The sequence below is a fragment of the Molossus molossus genome, unplaced genomic scaffold (assembly GCF_014108415.1).
Source record: "Molossus molossus isolate mMolMol1 unplaced genomic scaffold, mMolMol1.p scaffold_m16_p_21, whole genome shotgun sequence".
NCBI lineage: Eukaryota > Metazoa > Chordata > Mammalia > Chiroptera > Molossidae > Molossus > Molossus molossus.
Genome location: NW_023425357.1, coordinates 29,630,688 through 29,648,774, shown reverse-complemented (window position 1 = coordinate 29,648,774; position 18,087 = coordinate 29,630,688). Strand labels below are relative to the sequence as shown.

Below are 18,087 nucleotides of genomic sequence, written 5' to 3'. Positions count from 1 at the left end.
GACTAGTGTCTAAAATATATAAAGAAATTTTGCAACTCAACAATAAAAGGTAAGTATAACAAATTTTAAAATGGGCTAACGATCTGAATAGATATTTCTCCAAAGAAGATTTACAAATGGCTAATAAGTATGTGAAAAGATATTCATCATCACTACTTATTAGGGAAATGCAAATCAAAACCACAGTGAGACAGCACTTTACACCCACTAGAATGGCTTCAATAAAAAGGTCAGACAATAATAAGTATGGTAAATGATGTAGGATCACTGAAACTCATACATTGCTGGTGGAAGTTTTAAAATGGTGCAGCTGTTACGGAAAACAGTTTGGCAGTACCTCAAAAGTTAAATATAAGGTTATTATATCACCCAGGAATTCCACTCATAGAACTGAAAACACATCCACCCCAAATCTTGTAAACAAATGTTCACAGCAGCATTGTTCATAATAACCAAAAAGTGAAACAAACCAAATGTGCATCAGTGGATGAACAGATAAACAAAACATTATATATCCATACAATGGCATATTCTTTAGCTGTAAAACAGAATAAAGGACTAATAAATGCTACAACATGGATGAACCTTGGAAACATGCTAAGTGTGAAGTTAGACATAAAAAGCCACATGATGTATGATACCATTTATATGACATGTCCAGCAAAGATAAATCCATAAAGGTAGAATGGAAATTAGGGGTTGCCGGGGGTGGGGAGAGGGAAGTGTGGGGATTGACTGCTAACGGTGTAGTTTTCTTTTGGGGATCATGAAAATGTTCTGGAATTAGTGGTGCGGTGTGAGTACACAGCCACCATCTCCTTCTGCCCCAGTATGCTGTACCTGGCCTGAAGGCTTCTGATTCCCTTCTTTGTTGTTCCCTGTGGAAAGCCATTGGCAGTGACATCCAATGGCTGCTCAGGAACTGCACTCCAGCTGATGGCTATGAAAAGATAAAATTCTGGAGTTAAAACTGCCCAGTTTTTGCCCTGGCCAGTTTGGGTCAGCAGTTAGAGCGTTGGCCCGCGGACCGGGGAGTCCCGGGTTCGGTTCCCGCTAAGGGTGCGTACCTTAGTTGTGGTTCATCCCCAGCCCCGGTTGGGGTCGTGCGGGTGGCAGCCAGTCGATGTGTCTCTCTCATCGATGTCTGTCTGTCTCTCTCTCTTCCTTCCTCTCTCCCTCCTGCTCTATCTGAAGATAAATGCAAAAAAATGTCCTCAGGTGAGGATAAAAACAAAAACTGCCCAGTTTTCTATAAATTCCAGAGGGTTTTTTTTAATTTTTAAAATTGATTTGAGAGAGAGGAAGGGAGAGAGAAAAACATTGATGTGAGAGAGAAACATCGATCAGTTGCCTCCTGCACATGCCATGACCTGAGACCGAACCTGCAACTTAAGTATGTGCCCTGAGTGGGAACTGGGCCCACCACCTTTTGGTGCATGGGACAACTGACCCACACCAGCCAGGGTAGAGGTGTTTTAATAAGACTATTTCCCTGCCGTCCAGCCGGTGTGGCTCAGTGCTTGAGCATTGACCCATGCACCAGGAGGTTGCCGATTTGATTCCTGGTCAGGGCACATGCCCAGGTTGCGGGCCTGATCCCCAGTTGGGGGCATGTAGGAGGTGGCCAGTCAATGTTCTCTCTCTCTCCCTCTCACTTCCTCTCTCTCTAAAATCAATAAAGGAAAAAAAAAAAAAGTTTCCCTACCTCTGCAGATTCATAAAAGCTTGATATAATGTCAGACACAATGATTGTCACTCTGACACTTGGCTTCCAGAGTACAAGTGGTTCATGATTAATCATCATCATTGCTGTAACAACTAACAATCACTGAGCACTTATTATATGCTAAACACATAGTAAATGAATGAAAACAGAATTTCTCATTTAATCCTCACAACACTTAAAAATAAATGATATTCTTATCTGAAGGTGAAGAAATTGAGGCTGAGAGAAAATAAGTAGGTTGCCCAGGGTAACAAAAAACATGAACTTGACAGTGTGGGTGTCTCCAAAGCCGACACTATTGACCATTTGGATGTTAAACTGCCTTCCCAGTCAGGGAAGATACAGCCCATCCCAAGCCATTCCATGGTCTGGGGACAAGTTACTCCAGGGCAAGTGGAATCTGGATGACTTACCTGCACCACAAGGAACAAGTTGGCCTGGGCTGTCAGCCCTTTTGGCCTGCACTGCACAGCGACTCTGCTCAAATAGTAAATCTGACTGCTGTATTTTTACTTCTTGAACTTCAAAGCCTCTGGGTAAAGCCGAGATGTTCTGACATCTAAATGTGAGAAAAAAATGCATTTCGTTTAGGCATACTCAAGAAAGAGAGTATCTAGGACTGTGGATGGCATCAGCACCTTTGTGTCTTGGTGCGAGGCAAAGGCCTTAGGAGGTGTGTGGGTTTGTTTGTTTATTTATTTATGGGGAGGGAAGTACAGGGAAATATGACAGAATAGAATCTAAATCATATGACCCTTACAGCTGCAGGAAGATCCCTTCTGATCACTCTAAAGTGATAACTATCGGAGTCATCACCCCTTGGTGACTTCAGTAACACAAAAATCCATTACTGATACTGGTTTTGAAAGATCTGAATCCCTTAAGCAGAAATTTAAGGGAATCCTTCAAACACACAAGAAACCAAAATTATCCTATAAAAGTTAATTTATTTTTCTTTTATCTTCCACATAAACTAAATGCCAACATGATGCTGATTTATTTTATTTTATTTTTAAATTATTGTGGCCTAGCTGGTGTGGCTCAGTGGTTGAGTGTCGACTCGTGCACTAGGAGGTCACTGGTTCAGTTCCCAGTCAGGGCACATGCCCATGTTGTGGGCCAGATCCCCAGAGGGGGCTGTATAAGAGGCGGCCGGTCAATGTTCTCCCTCATCGATGTTTCCATCTCCGTCTCCCTTCCTATTTCTCTAAAATCAATAAAGGGAAAAATTAAAAATAAATTATTGAATTTTTAATATTTTATTAATTTTTAGAGAGAGAGAGAAAGAAATCATAGATTTGTTGTTCCATTTATTTGTGCATTCATTGGTTGATTCTTGTATATGTCCTGACCAAGGATTGAACCCACAACCTTGGTATATCGGGTCAATGCTTTAACCAACTGAGCTCCTGGGCCAGGGCTTTATGACTCTGGTTTAAAGCTGAGCAGACAGCAACTTAAAATGCCAGAACAGGGAAAATACAGAAGATACAGAAAACATCTTGAACACAGTGCCTAGGGTAGCTTTTCTTTTAAACATCTTTATTGGAATATAGTTTATATAACAAAAAATTCGCCCATCTAAAGTGCACAAGTCAATGTTTTTTTTGTTTTTTTTTAGCATATTCACAGAATTGTGCAATTATCACTACAATCTAAGTTTATAACATTTTCACTGTGCCAGTAAGAAATGCTGCACCAATTAGCAGTCACTCCCCATGCTCTTCTCCAGCTCCTGGCACCGCTTTCTGTCTCTATGGACTGTCTACTTATTTTGGATATTTCATTACATAAAATCATACATTATGTGGCTTCTTTCACTCAAAATAAGTTTCTCAAGGTTTACACATGATGCAACGTGTATCAGTCCTTTATTTTGTGTGTGTGGCTGAGTACTAGTTCATTGTATGGATATGCCATATTTATATTATTCACTTATCAGCCGATGGACATTTAGGTTGTTTCACTTTTTGGCTATTATGACTAATGCTGCTATAAACATTTATGTACAAGTTTTTATGTGAATATATGTTTTCATTTCTCTTGGGTATGTACCCATGAGTGGAATTAGTGGGTTATATCCTGGGGCCACTTCCTGGAGTTGGCTTCAGGCCATTTAATACAGGCCCACAGGCTTCTCCTGGCCATGGCTTCATCTTACCCTCAGTTACTACAGCATTTATTGGGTTTGGCTGCCTTCTTTAGGGAGACCATACTTGAGCGGTCATCTTTTGTCATTTATCTTTAAAAAAATTAACACTAATGTTTGAAGCTTTCAAAAAAAATTAACAGCAATATATGTACACTGCAGAAAATACAGTAATCACAAAGAACGAAAAACTACCCATAATACCACATCTCAGTGGTGATATTAATACCTTTGTGTATAGCTTCCTACAATTTTTTTCTCTATGTACATATACTTTAACACCAAAATGAACTTACTTTATCTTCTAAATTACTTTTTTTTAATGTTTTTTAAAATTTATTTATTTTAGAGAGAGGAAGGGAGAGATCAATGAGGAAAGCAAGCATCAACATCGACTGGCTGCCTCCTGCACACCCCCACCGAGGATGGAGCACACAACCCAGGCATGTGACCTGACTGGGAATAGAACCAGCAACCTCCTGGTGCATAGGCTGATACTCAACCACTGAGACACACCAGCAGGCTTCTAAATTATTCTTTAAACATTATTCAATTTCTTCAACAGAAGTCTTTTTTTTTTTAATCCTCACCTGAGGATATTTTTCTATTTATCTTCAGATAGAGTGGGAGGGAGAGAAAGGGGGAGAGAGAGAGAAACATTGACGTGAGAGGGACACATTGACTGGTTGCCTCCCACACGACCCCAACCAGGACCAAGGACGAACCGCAACTGAGGTATGTGCCCTTGACCGTAATCAAACCTGACACGCATTGGTCTATGGACCCATGCTCTACCGCTGAGACAAACCAGCCAGGGCTTCAACAGAAGTCTTAACAAAAATGACTTGATCTATTGCTTTTATTTTTAAAATGACTACACACAATGCTAAATGTTTGAACCTTACTTAATTATTTCCTTAGGACAAATTCTTTGCAGTAAAACTGTTGGACCAAAATGTATAGATATTTCTAAGGTTCTTTGGGCATACTCTCAAACTGCTTCTTGGAAAGTGTGTTCCAATGGAGCCCTCCCTCCCTGCCCTCTCACCTCCCAATTAGTGCTCTATGCATGGCTTCCTGGCTGTATGGGCACTTCCCGATGACCACAGCTGACAGGTAGATGGGCTCTTCTAGGAAGTGCATCAACAACGATCCCTGGCATCCGAGGACATTCCACCGTGCCAACTTGTCACTGCAGGACATGGAGCAAGTCCTGTCTCCCCGGCCTGGCTTCACTCGGAGCAGCCCCACCCGGTGATATGCAGCACCAGGCTTCCCCGAGTCTCCAGCTTCTCCAGGCACACACTTGGCTCCAGTTCTATAAACATCCACCACTTTGCCACCACTGGGGGCCATTCTAGCAATAGTGGCCAGTTCCTCCGAGGTGAGATTAGAGCTGCTGACACTTGGTGGGACTGGACCACTTTCCTGATTGCCAAAACTCCGATGGTGAACCACACTGTTGGTGACTTTTCTGTCAGGAGTTCTGGGCTCAAGCCTCATTTTTTTGGTCACAGGACTGTCTGGGTCTTCACATTTCCTTTTATCTTCAGTAGTTTCCAGGTTACCACTGGCTTCTACTGATGGATCATGGGCCCAATCTCTACTGACAGGATAGCAAGGCTGATCTCCAAACTCGAACATTGGAGTGATGGAGGCATCCCCGCCTACAGAGGAAGAAACCGCTTAAACCAGTGGTTCTCAAAGTGTGACCAGCCATAGCAGCAACGCTTGGGAACTTGTTAGAGATGCAAATTCTTGGAATCACAGTAGACCTGCTGCATCTGAAGCTCTGGAAGTGGCATCCAGCAGTCTGCGCATTAGTGAACTTTCCGGGTGATTCTGATACAAGCTCAAGTTTGAGAACCATTGTTCTAAACAAAGCTTATTATTCTCCCAGCTGACCTGAGATGAATTAAGAACACTTGCCCAAATTTCCCAAATATGAATCCTCTTGTTGATGACCCCTGACCCTCTCCTAGACTCTCCTCTCTGGAGGGGAGGGGTCTGGAAAACCAGGTATTTTAACAAAGATCCCAGGTAGCCCTGGCCGGTTTGGCTCAGTGGTTAGAGCGTCAGCCTGTGGTCCAGAGAGGCCCAGGTTCGGTTCCTGCTAAGGGCACGTGCCTCAGTTGCAGTTTGTCCCTGGTCCTGGTTGGATCGTGCAGGTGGCGACCACTCGATGTGGCCCTTTCACGTCGATGTTTCTCTCTCTTCTTCTCTCTCCCTCCCACTCTATCTGAACAAAAAATGGAAAAATATCCTTGGGTGAGGGGGGAAAAAGAGATCCCAGGTAATTCTTTATCACAGGACGTTTTAGAAACATTAGTTTAGAACAGGGTTTCTCAACTTTTGCATTATTATTATTTTTCCCATTTACCTTCAGGTAGAGTGGGAGGGAAGGTGAGAGGGAGAGAGAGAGAAACATCGATGTGAGAGAGAAACATCGGTTGGTTGCCTCCCACAGGACCCTGACCAGGGCCCGAACTGCAACCAAGGTATGTGCCCTTGACCAGAATCAAATCTGCAACTCTTTGGCCCCAGTCCAATGCTCTAACTCAGCAGTTCTCAACCTGTGGGTTGTGACCCCTTTGGGGGTCACATGACCCTTTCACAGGGGTCGCCTTAGACATAACAGTTGCAAAATTACAGTTATGAAGTAGCAATGAAAATAATTTTATGGCTGGGGGTCACCACCACATGAGGAATTGTATTAAAGAGTTGTGGCATTAGGAAGTTTAGGAACCACTACTCTAACTGCTAAATCAAACAGGTCACGGCTCAACCTCTTCATTACTGACATTTTGGGCCAGATAATTCTATGCTGTGGGGTATGTCCTGTACATTACAGGATGTTTAGTAACCTCCCTGGTCTCTACTTATTAGATCAATAGCACTATCTAGTCTGACCATCAAAAATGTCTCCAGATGTTGCTAAATGTCCTCTAAGGAACAAAACAGTCCTAAATTGAGAACCACCAGATTAGAATGAGCAGTTTTCCAAGTGTATTTTGTGGAATGTTATCCCATAAGCTGTCTTGAAAAACAAAAGTGGGTGGCTGATTTAAAGGTTAAATAAGTTCGCCTGGCCAATGTGGCTCAGTGGTTGAGCGCCGACCCATGTACCAAGAGGTTCAATTTCTAGTCAGAGCACACGCCCAGGTTGTGGGTCACATCCCTAGTGGGGGGCACGCAGGAGGCGGCCAATATGTGTTTCTATCTCTTGCTCCATCTCCCTTTCCACTGTCTCTAAAAATCAATAAAAAATTGATGTTCTCTGCCCTGGCTGGTTTGGCTCAGCGGTTAGAGCATCGGCCTGCGGTCCAGAGAGACCCGGGTTCGGTTCCCGCTAAGGGCATGTACCTAGGTTGCAGTTTGTCCCCGGGCCTGGTTGGGTCATGCGGGAGGCAGCCACTCGATGTGTCCCTTTCACATCGATGTTTCTCTCTCTCGCTCTTCCTCTCTCTCCCTCCCGCTCTATCTGAATAAAAAATAGAAAAATGTCCTCGCGTGAGGATAAAAAAAAAAAAAAAATCGATGTTCTCTCTCATCGATGTTTCTGTCTCTCTCTCCCTCTCACTTCCTCTCTAAAATCAATAAAGGAAAAAAAATTTTTTAAGAAAGTCCGGCTGGTGTGGCTCAGTGGTTGAGCGTTGACCCACGCACCAAGAGATCACCGGTTTGATTCCCAGTCAGGACACATGTTCAGGTTGTGGACCTGATCCCCAGTGGGGGGCATGCAGGAGGCAGCCAATTGATATTCTCTCTCATCAATGTTTCTTTTTTTTTTTTTAATCCTCACCCAAGGACATTTTTCCATTTTTTGTACAGATAGAGTGGGAGGGAGAAAGAGGAAGAGAGAGAGAGAGAGAGAGAGAGAGAGAGACATCGACGTGAAAGGGACACATCGAGTGGCTGCCACCTGCACGAGGCACATGCCCTTAGCGGGAACCGAACCCGGGTCTCTCCGGACCACAGGCCGACGCTCTAACCACTGAGCAAACCAGCCAGGGCTCTCATCAATGTTTCTATCTCTCTCTCCCTCTTCCTTCCTCTCTCTCTAAAATCAATAAAGAAAAAAAAATTAAAAATAAAAAAAAAATATACATAACCAGTGGACATGGACAACAAAGCCGGGGATGGGGAGGGTGTGTGGGGGGGAGGGGGGTGCCAATGGGGTAAAAAAGGAGAAACATCTGTAACAAAAAATAAATTAATTAATTAAAAAGAAAAAAATAAATAAATAAAAATAATAAAAAATAAAAAAAAAGTTAAGTAAGTTTGGCAAACAATACAATTTCCCCATCTTGGAGATGTATGTGCATATTCTCAGAGTAAAAACTCTGCGGTAAATTACACAGCTGGTGTTTCCCCATGCTGGTTTAGGGATTTCTGACCTACGCTGTGCTTACAGGGAATAAAAAGACAACAAGCCAGAGGTTAGCAAACAGCACAGCTTCCTGGTGAAAAGGGAACTACCTCTTCAAACACTAACCTAATGTGTGGTGTTTTTCTAAAGCATGTGAATAATACATCTGTAGCCTCAACACCCAAGTGTGGGAAAGGCAAGAGATGCATTAGTGGGAGTCCTGCCAGACAGGCTGGCTGGCAGATTTCCAGAGACCTCACAAGGTTACAGTGACTTTGGAGAATTCACCAGGGCTCACCTCCCACTCTGAAAGCTCAGAAATTTGATCTTGACAGATGCCTGAACTCAAGAGGCTGACTCATGCTAATAAAACTCACATATAAGAGTCTGAAGTAGCTAACCCATGCACCAAATTATCAATTAATAATGAGGAATAAATGCCAAGAGCGCCAGATAGTCACATTCTCTAGGCAGTGTTCTTTCTGCAGACAAACCATAAGTGGACATCACATTAAATTATATTTTTAGCCCTGGCTGGTTTGGCTCATTGGTTAGACCCACAAACCGATGAGTCACGGGTTTGATTCTGGTCAAGGGCACATGTTTCAGTTGTGATTTGTCCCAGGCCCTGGTCGAGGTCATGTGGGAGGCAGCCAGTTGATGTGTCTCATTCACATCAATGTTTCTCTCTCTCTCTCTCTCTCTCTCTCTCTCTCTCTCTCTCTCTCCCTCCCTCCCTCCCTCCCTCCCTCCCTCCCTCCAACTCTATCTGAAGATAGAGCAGTACCAGCCTGTGGACCATTGATGTATGTCATCTGAGCAGGTGGTCAGCCTAGCTTGATCACTAGATTCATTTGTCTCCACAATAAGACTACACCTGCTACTGGAATCAGCCAGGCCCGGGCTACTCAAAAAGTGGTCCACAGGCCAAACACCATTGGCATCAACCATGAGTTGATTAGAGATGCTGAACCTCAGCCTCCGCCCCAGAATTTGAATCTGCATTTTAGCAAGATTCCTGGGTGATTCACATGCATATTATAGCTTAAGAAGCACTAAGTTTGAAAATATCCTTTGGTCCTTGGACTAGAGCACCCAATGCTAAGAACAACATGGATGAGCCCTGCCTACCTCTGTATGTAATTTTTCTGGCCTTTGACTCATAACCAACTATTCATTAATAGACTCATTCTTTAAGTGGTATTATACTTAAAAAAAAAATTGTTTTCTTTACCGATTTTTAGAAAGAGAGAAAAAGAGAGAGAGAGAGAGAGAGAGAGAAACATCGATGCGAGAGAACACTGATTGGCCGCCTTCTGCATGCCCCCTAATGGGGATTGAGCCCACAACCTGGGCATGTGCCCTGACCAGGAATTAAACCGGCAACCTCTTGGTGCATGGGTCAACACTCAACCACTGAGCTATACCAGCCAGACAAGCTGTATTATACTTTTGCTTTGAATTATGATCAAGTCTTTTTTATTTTATTTTATTTATTTATTTATTTTTTGGTACGTGCCCCTAGTGGGAACTGACCCAGGACTCCAAGGGCATGTACCTCGTTTGTGGTTTGTCACCGGCCCTGGTTGGGTCGCGAGGTAGGCAGCCAGTCGATGTGTCTCTCTCACATTGATGTTTCTCTCTCTCTCTCTCTCCCTTCCTCCCACTCTATCTGATGATGATAAATAGAAAAATATCCTTGGGTGATGATTTAAAAAAAAACTGTTGAATGAATGAATGAAATGAGTTTGGACTTTTAAGCCTTACTGTTGGTTTCAGACCTTGTGGGGTTTCAGCTTTAGGTTTCTAAGTCTTGATTAGAAACTGAGAAGTGAGTAATATGAGCGAGTCCCCCCCACCCCTGCCTTTTCTTGGCAGAGAAATAATTAGGCACACTAGCCTATTCACAATGAGGCAATGTTGCCGATTGTAGCTACACTTCAAGCCAGAAGAGCTTTTTTGAGAGACGTATCTATGGATAAGACAAAGGTAAGGAAGTAGCCCTGGCCGGTTTGGCTCAGCGGTTGGAGTATCGATCGGCCTGCGGACCAGAGAGTCCCGGGTTCGGATTCCAGTAAGGGCGTGTACCCCCAAAAAAAAACAAACCCGTAAGGAAGTACACAATGCAACATTAATCCAAAGGCTTGAATATACTTACAGGGTGTATGGCTGGAGAAAAATAAAAACAAGAGGTCTGGTCTGAGTTTCCACAGTCCTCTCTGAGTTCCTGGGACAAAGATGCTATCCTCCTTCAGAGTGGCCGCCAAGTGAAGTTGATGGAGAAGGTACCTAATGAGTGCAAGATATTATCAGGAAAAAAGAAATCTCTGGGGTAAAGGGGAAGACTGGCTGGGTGATTACTAAGAAAGAAAGATCTACTAAAGACCCATGGGACTGATAGTGATTTGTAACTATAAGAATGATCTAGCCCTGGCCAGTTTGGCTCAGCGGTTAGAGCGTTGGCCTGCGGTCCGGAGAGACCCGGGTTCGGTTCCCGTTAAGGGCATGTACTTTGGTTGCAGTTTGTCCCCGGCCCTGGTTGGTCGTGCAGGTGGCAGCCACTCGATGTGTCCCTTCACATCGATGTTTCTCTCTCTCTCTCTCCTTCCTCTCTCTCCCTCCCACTCTAGCTGTACAAAAAATGGAAAAATATCCTCGGGTGAGGATAAAAAAAAAAAAAAAAAAAAAGAATGATCTAGACCCGTGATTCTCAAAGTGTGGTCCTTGAATCAGCAACATAAGCATCATCTGGAATTTGTTAAGAGATGCAACTTCTCAAAAAGAAGAAAAGAAAGAAATGCAACTTCTCAGGCTCCATCTTTGATCTGCTGATTCAGAATCTGTGGGTGGGCCCTGCAATCTGGATTTTAACAAACCCTTTAGGTGTTTCTCATGTACACTCAAGCATGATACCCACTGTAAAGACCAATGCTATTCAAAGTTTAGTTCACAGGCTAAAATAATCAGTTTTACTTGGGAGCTTATGAGAAATACAAATTCTGGGGCCCCCAACCCAGGATAAATTAGAATCTCTGGGGATGCGACTTTACCTTTGGAAACTCCTTCTGGCTATGACCTCAGCATGGCTATCATTGAGGATATCTCCTGTGGCAAAGACAGGACACTAGTGAAGACATTGGAACCTGGAGAAGCCTGGTTTCTAGAAGCAGAACACAGCAGTTTCCTCCAGCACTCAGGATGGCCATGTAGCTCCTGGAGGGCTTTGCCAGAAAGTATCACAATCATTAATGACAATGCATTTACTGAAGGGGTCCTCAACTCAGCACTGTTTACATTAAGCTGGAAAACTCTCTGTTGTGAGGGTCTGTCCTGTGCATTGTAGGGTGTTGAGCAACATTCCTGGCAGGCTGGCAGCATACTCCCTTCCCTCTGTTGTGACAACAAAAACTGTCTCCAGACACTACCAAATGTCCCATGGAAGGAAAAAAATCTCCCCTAGCTGAAAACTACTGATTTATAGGGAAATATTTATCTGGAGGACAGTGGTCCAGATTTTTTGTGCCCTGGAATCATACTTGTTGATGCCAAAGTCTCCATTTAGTTCAAGATTGCTTTCTGGGGTGTCAGAGATACTATGGATTAGCTAAGTACAGGGAATTTCTGGTTTTGAGCATGAAAATACTGATCAAGCCCTGGCCGGTTTGGCTCAGTGGTTAGAGCGGCGGCCTACGGTCCAGAGAAACCCGGGTTTTGTTCCCACTAAGGGCATGTACCTCGGTTGCAGTTTGTCCCCAGCCCTGGTTGGGTCGTGTGGGTGGTGACTACTCGATGTGTCCCTTTCACGTCAATGTTTCTTTCCCTCCCTCCCTCCCTCCCTCCCACTATCTGAACGAAAAAAGAAAATACTGGTCAACTTGCAATATACTCTGAAAGCATGTTCCTGGCAGCCTTTGCTTCCATTGCTTATTCCCATTCTTTTTTTTTTTTTTATCCTCACCCGAGGACATTTTTCCATTTTTTGTTCAGATAGAGCGGGAGGGAGGGAGAGAGAGGAAGAGAGAGAGAGAAACATCGATGTGAAGGGACACATCGAGTGGCTGCCACCCGCACGACCAACCAGGGCCGGGGACAAACTGCAACCGAGGCACATGCCCTTAGCGGGAACCGAACCCGCGTCTCTCTGTACCGCAGGCCGACGCTCCAACCGCTGAGCCAAACCGGCCAGGGCTCCATTCTTTAAGTGAGTTCTGTCCTTCCAACTGGAGTGACAGTCAGTGTGAACTGAAATGTCAGCCACCTCAGTAATATGATCCCTTTTTCCTGAAGAAGAAAGGGCAACGTAGTAGACACGGTTCCCAAAGATCCTTAGATAGGTACTTTTTAGACCCCAAGTAGGCTTACCGCTCTTCCTCATTTTGGACTGGCCTATGCATTTTGTTCCTGTTCCCATTGAGACAACTTCCTTTGTCACTGATGGGGGCGGAGGAAGGGGGAAGAAAACAATCATTAAGTGAGCTTTTGGAATTGGAATAGTCACCAGTCCTCAAGTTTAATAAGTCTGCAGTTTCCTCTAGAGCAGTGGTTCTCAACCTGTGGGTCACGACCCCTTTGGGGGTCGAATGATCCTTTCACAGGGGTCGCCTAAGACCATCGGAAAACACATATTTCCGATGGTGATTCATAATAGTAGCAAAATTACAGTTATGAAGTAGCAACAAAAATAATTTTATGGTTGGAGGTCACCACAACATGAAGAACTATATTAAAGGGTCATGGCATTAGGAAGGTTAAGAACCACTGCTCTAGAGCATTCCCATAGGCGGACCCATCTGAAGAGCTGCTGTTCTAGCAAGGCCTTCTCCCACCACCTGAAGTATGGCGCCATCTGGCGGAGAGCAGGGGAACATGCCTGACATCTCAGTTAATACCCAGCAAGGACTATCAGCCACATATAATTTCTACCACCTCTGACAAAAGGAGAGTTTCAAGGAGAAAGGTCTCACCTTGCACCTGTTTGCCAGGGCACTCACAGGCTTGGTCAGCTATAGGCTGTATCTTCACCACAGCTGCTAGTATTGTCCATTCCCGGTTGGGCTCAGGTTTCCCCTGCTTGGGCAGCCTGACCCTATAGTGTTCATAACACAGGTAAGCAATCTCATCTGGGGTCCACATGGTGCCGAGTTCCTGATCAAAAACCACAACCATCAGAAGTACAAACTTGCTCTCCCTTTGGGGAGTACCTGGGCCTTTCCCTTCCCCCCTTCTTTCCCCACAGGTGTGCATTTCCTAAACTCTAAGGGACTCCAAACACTTGCAACCAGGGAGCAATGGGCAGCAGCAGCTCCTAGGCTAACTCTCTGAACCTATCCCCAAGTCCCCTTTTCTTCAACTGTCTAGTGAGCTGACAGCAGTCCTACCTTGCTTACTTCTTTCCCTTAATAAATGTACTCTCCAAATTAAAAAAAAAAAGGAAGTACAGAAATGGGATCTAATACACAATGCTACACCCTAACACCAGTGTGCTTCAACAGGTTTCAGATGTAGCCCAACCAGGTTCATACTGAAATTTCTCTATCTGAAACTCTATGGGTCATATTCTCCTACTTCCTAGCCCATTTTCACCTTTGTTGTTGTTGTAATCCTCACTTGAAGATATTTTTCCACTGATTTCTTTTTTTAGATAAAGAGTGGACGGGAGGGAGGGAGAGAGAGGGGAGATAAACATTGATGTGAGAGAGGCACAATGACTGGGAATCATACCCGAGACACTTAGGTCCAAGGGCTGATGCTATAACCATTAAGCCAAACCAGCCATGGCCTATTTTCATCTGTAAGGAAAGATAAAAAAAAAAAGTCCTAAATCCTACCAACCCCAGAAGACACCTATTTCTTCAAGCTGTTTTTTTTTTTTTTAATCCTTTTTCAGGCATTTTCTTTTCTTTTCTTTTTTTTTTATCCTCACCCGAGGATATTTTTCCATTTTTTGTACAGATAGAGCGGGAGGGAGAGAGAGGAAGAAAGAGAGAGAGAGAGAGAGAGAGAGAGAGAGAGAGAAACATCGATGTGAAGGGACACATCGAGTGGCTGCCACCCGCACGACCAACCAGGGCCAGGGACAAACTGCAACCGAAGTACGTGCCCTTAGCGGGAACCAAACCCGGGTCTCTCCGGACTGCAGGCCGACGCTCTAACCGCTGAGCCAAACCGGCCAGGGCTTTCAGGCATTTTCTTTTTCTCTCCTCCTCATCTCTCCAAATTGGTTCTTTTATTTATTTTTTAATGTTTTTTTCTTTGATTTTTTAGAGATAGAGGAAGGGAAAGAGAAAGAGAAAGATCGATGAGGGAGAACATCGACTGGCTGCCTCCTGCATGCCCCCTACTGGAGATCAGGCCCACAACCTGGGCATGTGCCCTGACAGGGAATCAAACCTGCAACCTCTTGGTGCATGGGTCAACACTCAACCACTGAGCCATACCTGCTGGGCTCCAAATTGATTCTTCACCTCCCACTAGTAAATCTTCACTGATGCCCCTATCAGGAAAGCAACCCTTGAATTTCTCCAGTAACATTTTATGATGCAGAGGGGAGATGTGACAGAGCCCAGTGGTTTCTCACCAGTCAGTGGTCTCACAGGAATTGTGAAGGGCGTGGGCTTTAGAGTCACCCTTTCTGTATTCTAATTACGGCTTTGCTTATATTAACTTTGTGGAATTGGGTAGATTACTTAACCTGTATCTTCATTTGTTAAAATAAGAATAACAGTAGTATTTAATCACGGGGTTATTGCGAGGATTAAATAATACTTATAAATAGTAACTGCTACAATATTGAGCATTAGTGTCAACTGTGATTAGTATTACTAAAAAGAACATTTGATTATCCTGATTGCTTTACCTTGAGATCCTTGAAAGTGGGAATGTAATGGGTGCATAAAGCCATAAATAAAAACTATTCAGTAGATCAGACCTGAAAGACGCCTAGGATACTTTGCTGGAAACTCACACTGTTGACTCTATCAATGACCCTATTTGGATTCAAATGTATGAAAAGCTTCTTGGTAGAAAATGAGATCATATGGTGATCAGGACATAGCTAAATGTTTAAAAAGAAAAAAAAAAAAGACTTTACTGGCCCCCAATGCATGTTCCTCCTGAAAACTGTTGTTTCTCTGCCTGGCCTCCTTGTGGCTATAATGGCCATGGAGGACTATGTAAGGAAACAAGATCTAAACCTGTAAATGCCTCAAGGTGTGGAGGAAAAAGGGGCCACATACTAAACCTGACAAGCTCAGGGGAAGCCTGCATGGCAAGCCTTACAAACTCTGAGACCAAAAGTAACTACATAGATGGTCCGAATATAAAAATTCCTAACTGAAAACGAGTCATGGTGGCTAGTCGTGTCCCAGGCCTGTAGCTTCCTTGAAAGGTCAATCTTTACCTTAAATAAGCCTGTCCATTATCTTTTTGCATCTAAGAAAACATACTTTTGAAATATCAGAGTAATCTTTTTTTCCAGACCCCTCAGGGCACAACCACCACCAGAGCAAGAGACCACAGAACCCCTTATTGTTATCTTGTTTCCCGCATATCATCTCTATGTACTACAAAGGTTGATTGACTATCCTGTACCCACCAATGTGAAAGATCTATGTTTTCTCTCTTGCCTTTTTTATCCAATCCCAGATGTTTCCCTATTTTGCTTTCTCCAGCTCCCTTAATCTACATGGATTTCACGTAATCCTCCTTATATCTGCTTTTATACTAATATATTAAATAAACTGCAAAACTGTCATTCTCTAGAGCACTTTCTTAATCTGTCAAGATGTAGCTTCCTGGCAATGGTCAATTTGGCTCACATAAATTTATAAAACTTCTCTATAGGTTTGGATGTTTCTTATCTCCACAAAGCTTACATCAAAAACACTAAGAACAACCAATCACAGCCAATTAGGCTTTAAGCTATAGCCAACCAAATAATTCCCTTTCTTACTTATGCAGTTTCTCTGTCTTCCCCCTAGCTCCAATCTACTGCTCCAAACCACTTCCGGTTTGGTTCTGACAGATTGGTACTGATTTTTGCTCAAACTCTTAAAAATTTTAATATTCCTATTTATTTTTAACAGTTCAGATGTGCAGGCCTGTTATTACAATTGGTCATGAAAATCAGACCATAGTGATTTAAAACAAAAATCTGGCAGGCACTGACATAACTTGTAACTTTAAAATCAGAGAACCAACATTAAGTCTTGCATCTATTAGAGCAAAAGAAAAGGAAAGGAGGGATCCTAAAATTCTCCATTTGCATCCCCCTCTCATTTTTAGGGTGGTGTGGGGGTGGCTACCAGAGGGCAGTCTATTTTATGCAGGCAGATACTCAGGGAACCAACCTGTAATTAAACCAGAGATACACAGCACAAACCATTAACAGCCAAGGAAGACAGAACTTGCTAGAAGAAACCTTGACTGCCTAAGATGAAGCATCCCAGAACTGTATCATCCTCTCATTAACATATTTGAGTCTGGATGAGCCTGCACAATAGTTGAGTAAATATTTTTGATATACTGCCCTGGTTTGGCTCAGCGATTAGAGCGTTGGCCTGAGGACCAGAGTTCTGGGTTCGGTTCCTAAGGGCACGTACCTCGGTTGCAGTTTGTCCCCAGCCCCAGTGGGGGTTGTGTGGGTGGCAACCACTCGATGTGTCTCACATTGATGTTTCTCTCTCTTCCTCCTGCTCTATCTGAAAAAATATATACATATATATCTTTGATATACTGGGTCCACTGCAATTCAATTCCACTCTCTCCTAGATCATGAACAGCTTCTTCCTATTAAACAGGCTTTATTTTTATTTTTTGTCCCACAAGACCGCTTGTTGTTACAGTTACAAAAAGCTTATGGACCCAATTTTTTTTTTTTTTTTTTTGGTACGTGCCCCTAGCGGGAACCGAACCTGGGGCTCTCTGGTCCACAGGCCGACACTACAACCGCTGAGCCAAACCGGCCAGGGCCCCATTTTCTTTTCAAATAAAAATGAAGGCAGCTCGGCTGCCAAGGGGGTAAAGGGTTTAAGCGAAGTAGGGAGGGAGGACTGTAAGCCTACTTCCCTCGGGCCCCCTCCTCAGTCCCCTCGGAAGTGGACCCTCTTCTCCACTGGCTCTAGGGGCCCAAGGGAGACCCAAGGATACAAGAGACCCCAGCTCCGTGGAGCGGGCACCGCGCGCGCCGGACTCCCTGGGCAATGCCGGCTGCGGCGGCACACGCCGCGCGCTCGCCCAGCAGGAACACCCGCGTACTCTGGCACCTCCAGGAAAGCAGCTGCACTTTTCCACGTAACGCGCATGGGGGGGAACGTCTACCCCCGTTCCACACAAAATGGCCTCGGAAAAGTCAGGCCGAGGGCACCTCACCGAGGTGCCCCAGAGAACCCCCCGCCCCCTCATTCCACTGCTCTAGGCCGCATAAACCCACCGTCTCTCCGACGCTCCCTTCCCACCTTCAAGACGCGCGCCCTCGAGGTAACAAGCGGAACTCGCGCAGCGTCGGGAACGTGACGTCACAAAGAGGCTGTCCTTCCAGGCCCCGCCCCCAGGAGTGCGCAATGTACACTGGCTCTTGTAGTCCTTCCGGCAGGCGTGGTACTGGTACTTAAGAGTCTGGCCGCTTGCGGACCTGTGCGTAGGTACCAGTGAAATGTGCTGAAGGAAGCTGACTCCAGGGTAAGATATGGTTCAATTCGTAGTAGAATGATATCATGCCTTGGAACACTAGTCTAAATTTCTGTCTAAAACAGTGTTGTCCAATAGAAATATAATTTGAGCCAGATCTGTAATTTTAAATTTTCTAGTAGTTATATATTTTTTATTTTTCTTTTTAATCCTCAC

The 18,087-nt window shown here is 44.2% G+C and overlaps 1 protein-coding gene across 5 annotated transcripts in view; it reads right to left on the bottom strand.

Annotated features, from left to right (window-relative positions):
* ADAT1 (adenosine deaminase tRNA specific 1) overlaps positions 1 to 17,719 on the bottom strand; it is a 29,227-nt gene extending 11,508 nt beyond the window's left edge. The window contains exons 1-8 of one of the 5 annotated variants that reach the window (XM_036274501.1): positions 17,675 to 17,719; positions 13,209 to 13,389; positions 12,607 to 12,675; positions 11,295 to 11,349; positions 10,403 to 10,533; positions 4,924 to 5,542; positions 2,140 to 2,285; positions 841 to 940 (exon numbers count right to left, since the gene is read on the bottom strand). In XM_036274501.1, the coding sequence (XP_036130394.1) occupies positions 841 to 940; positions 2,140 to 2,285; positions 4,924 to 5,542; positions 10,403 to 10,533; positions 11,295 to 11,349; positions 12,607 to 12,675; positions 13,209 to 13,377 (1,289 nt within the window). In that variant the 5' untranslated portion in view covers positions 13,378 to 13,389; positions 17,675 to 17,719. Of the gene's footprint in view, positions 1 to 840; positions 941 to 2,139; positions 2,286 to 4,923; positions 5,543 to 10,402; positions 10,534 to 11,294; positions 11,466 to 12,606; positions 12,676 to 13,208; positions 13,390 to 13,965; positions 14,017 to 17,674 lie in introns of those variants that run through there. The other 4 variants (XM_036274500.1, XM_036274503.1, XM_036274504.1 and 1 more) reach the window with 4 other exon arrangements.
* Positions 17,720 to 18,087: the final 368 nt, after the last annotated feature.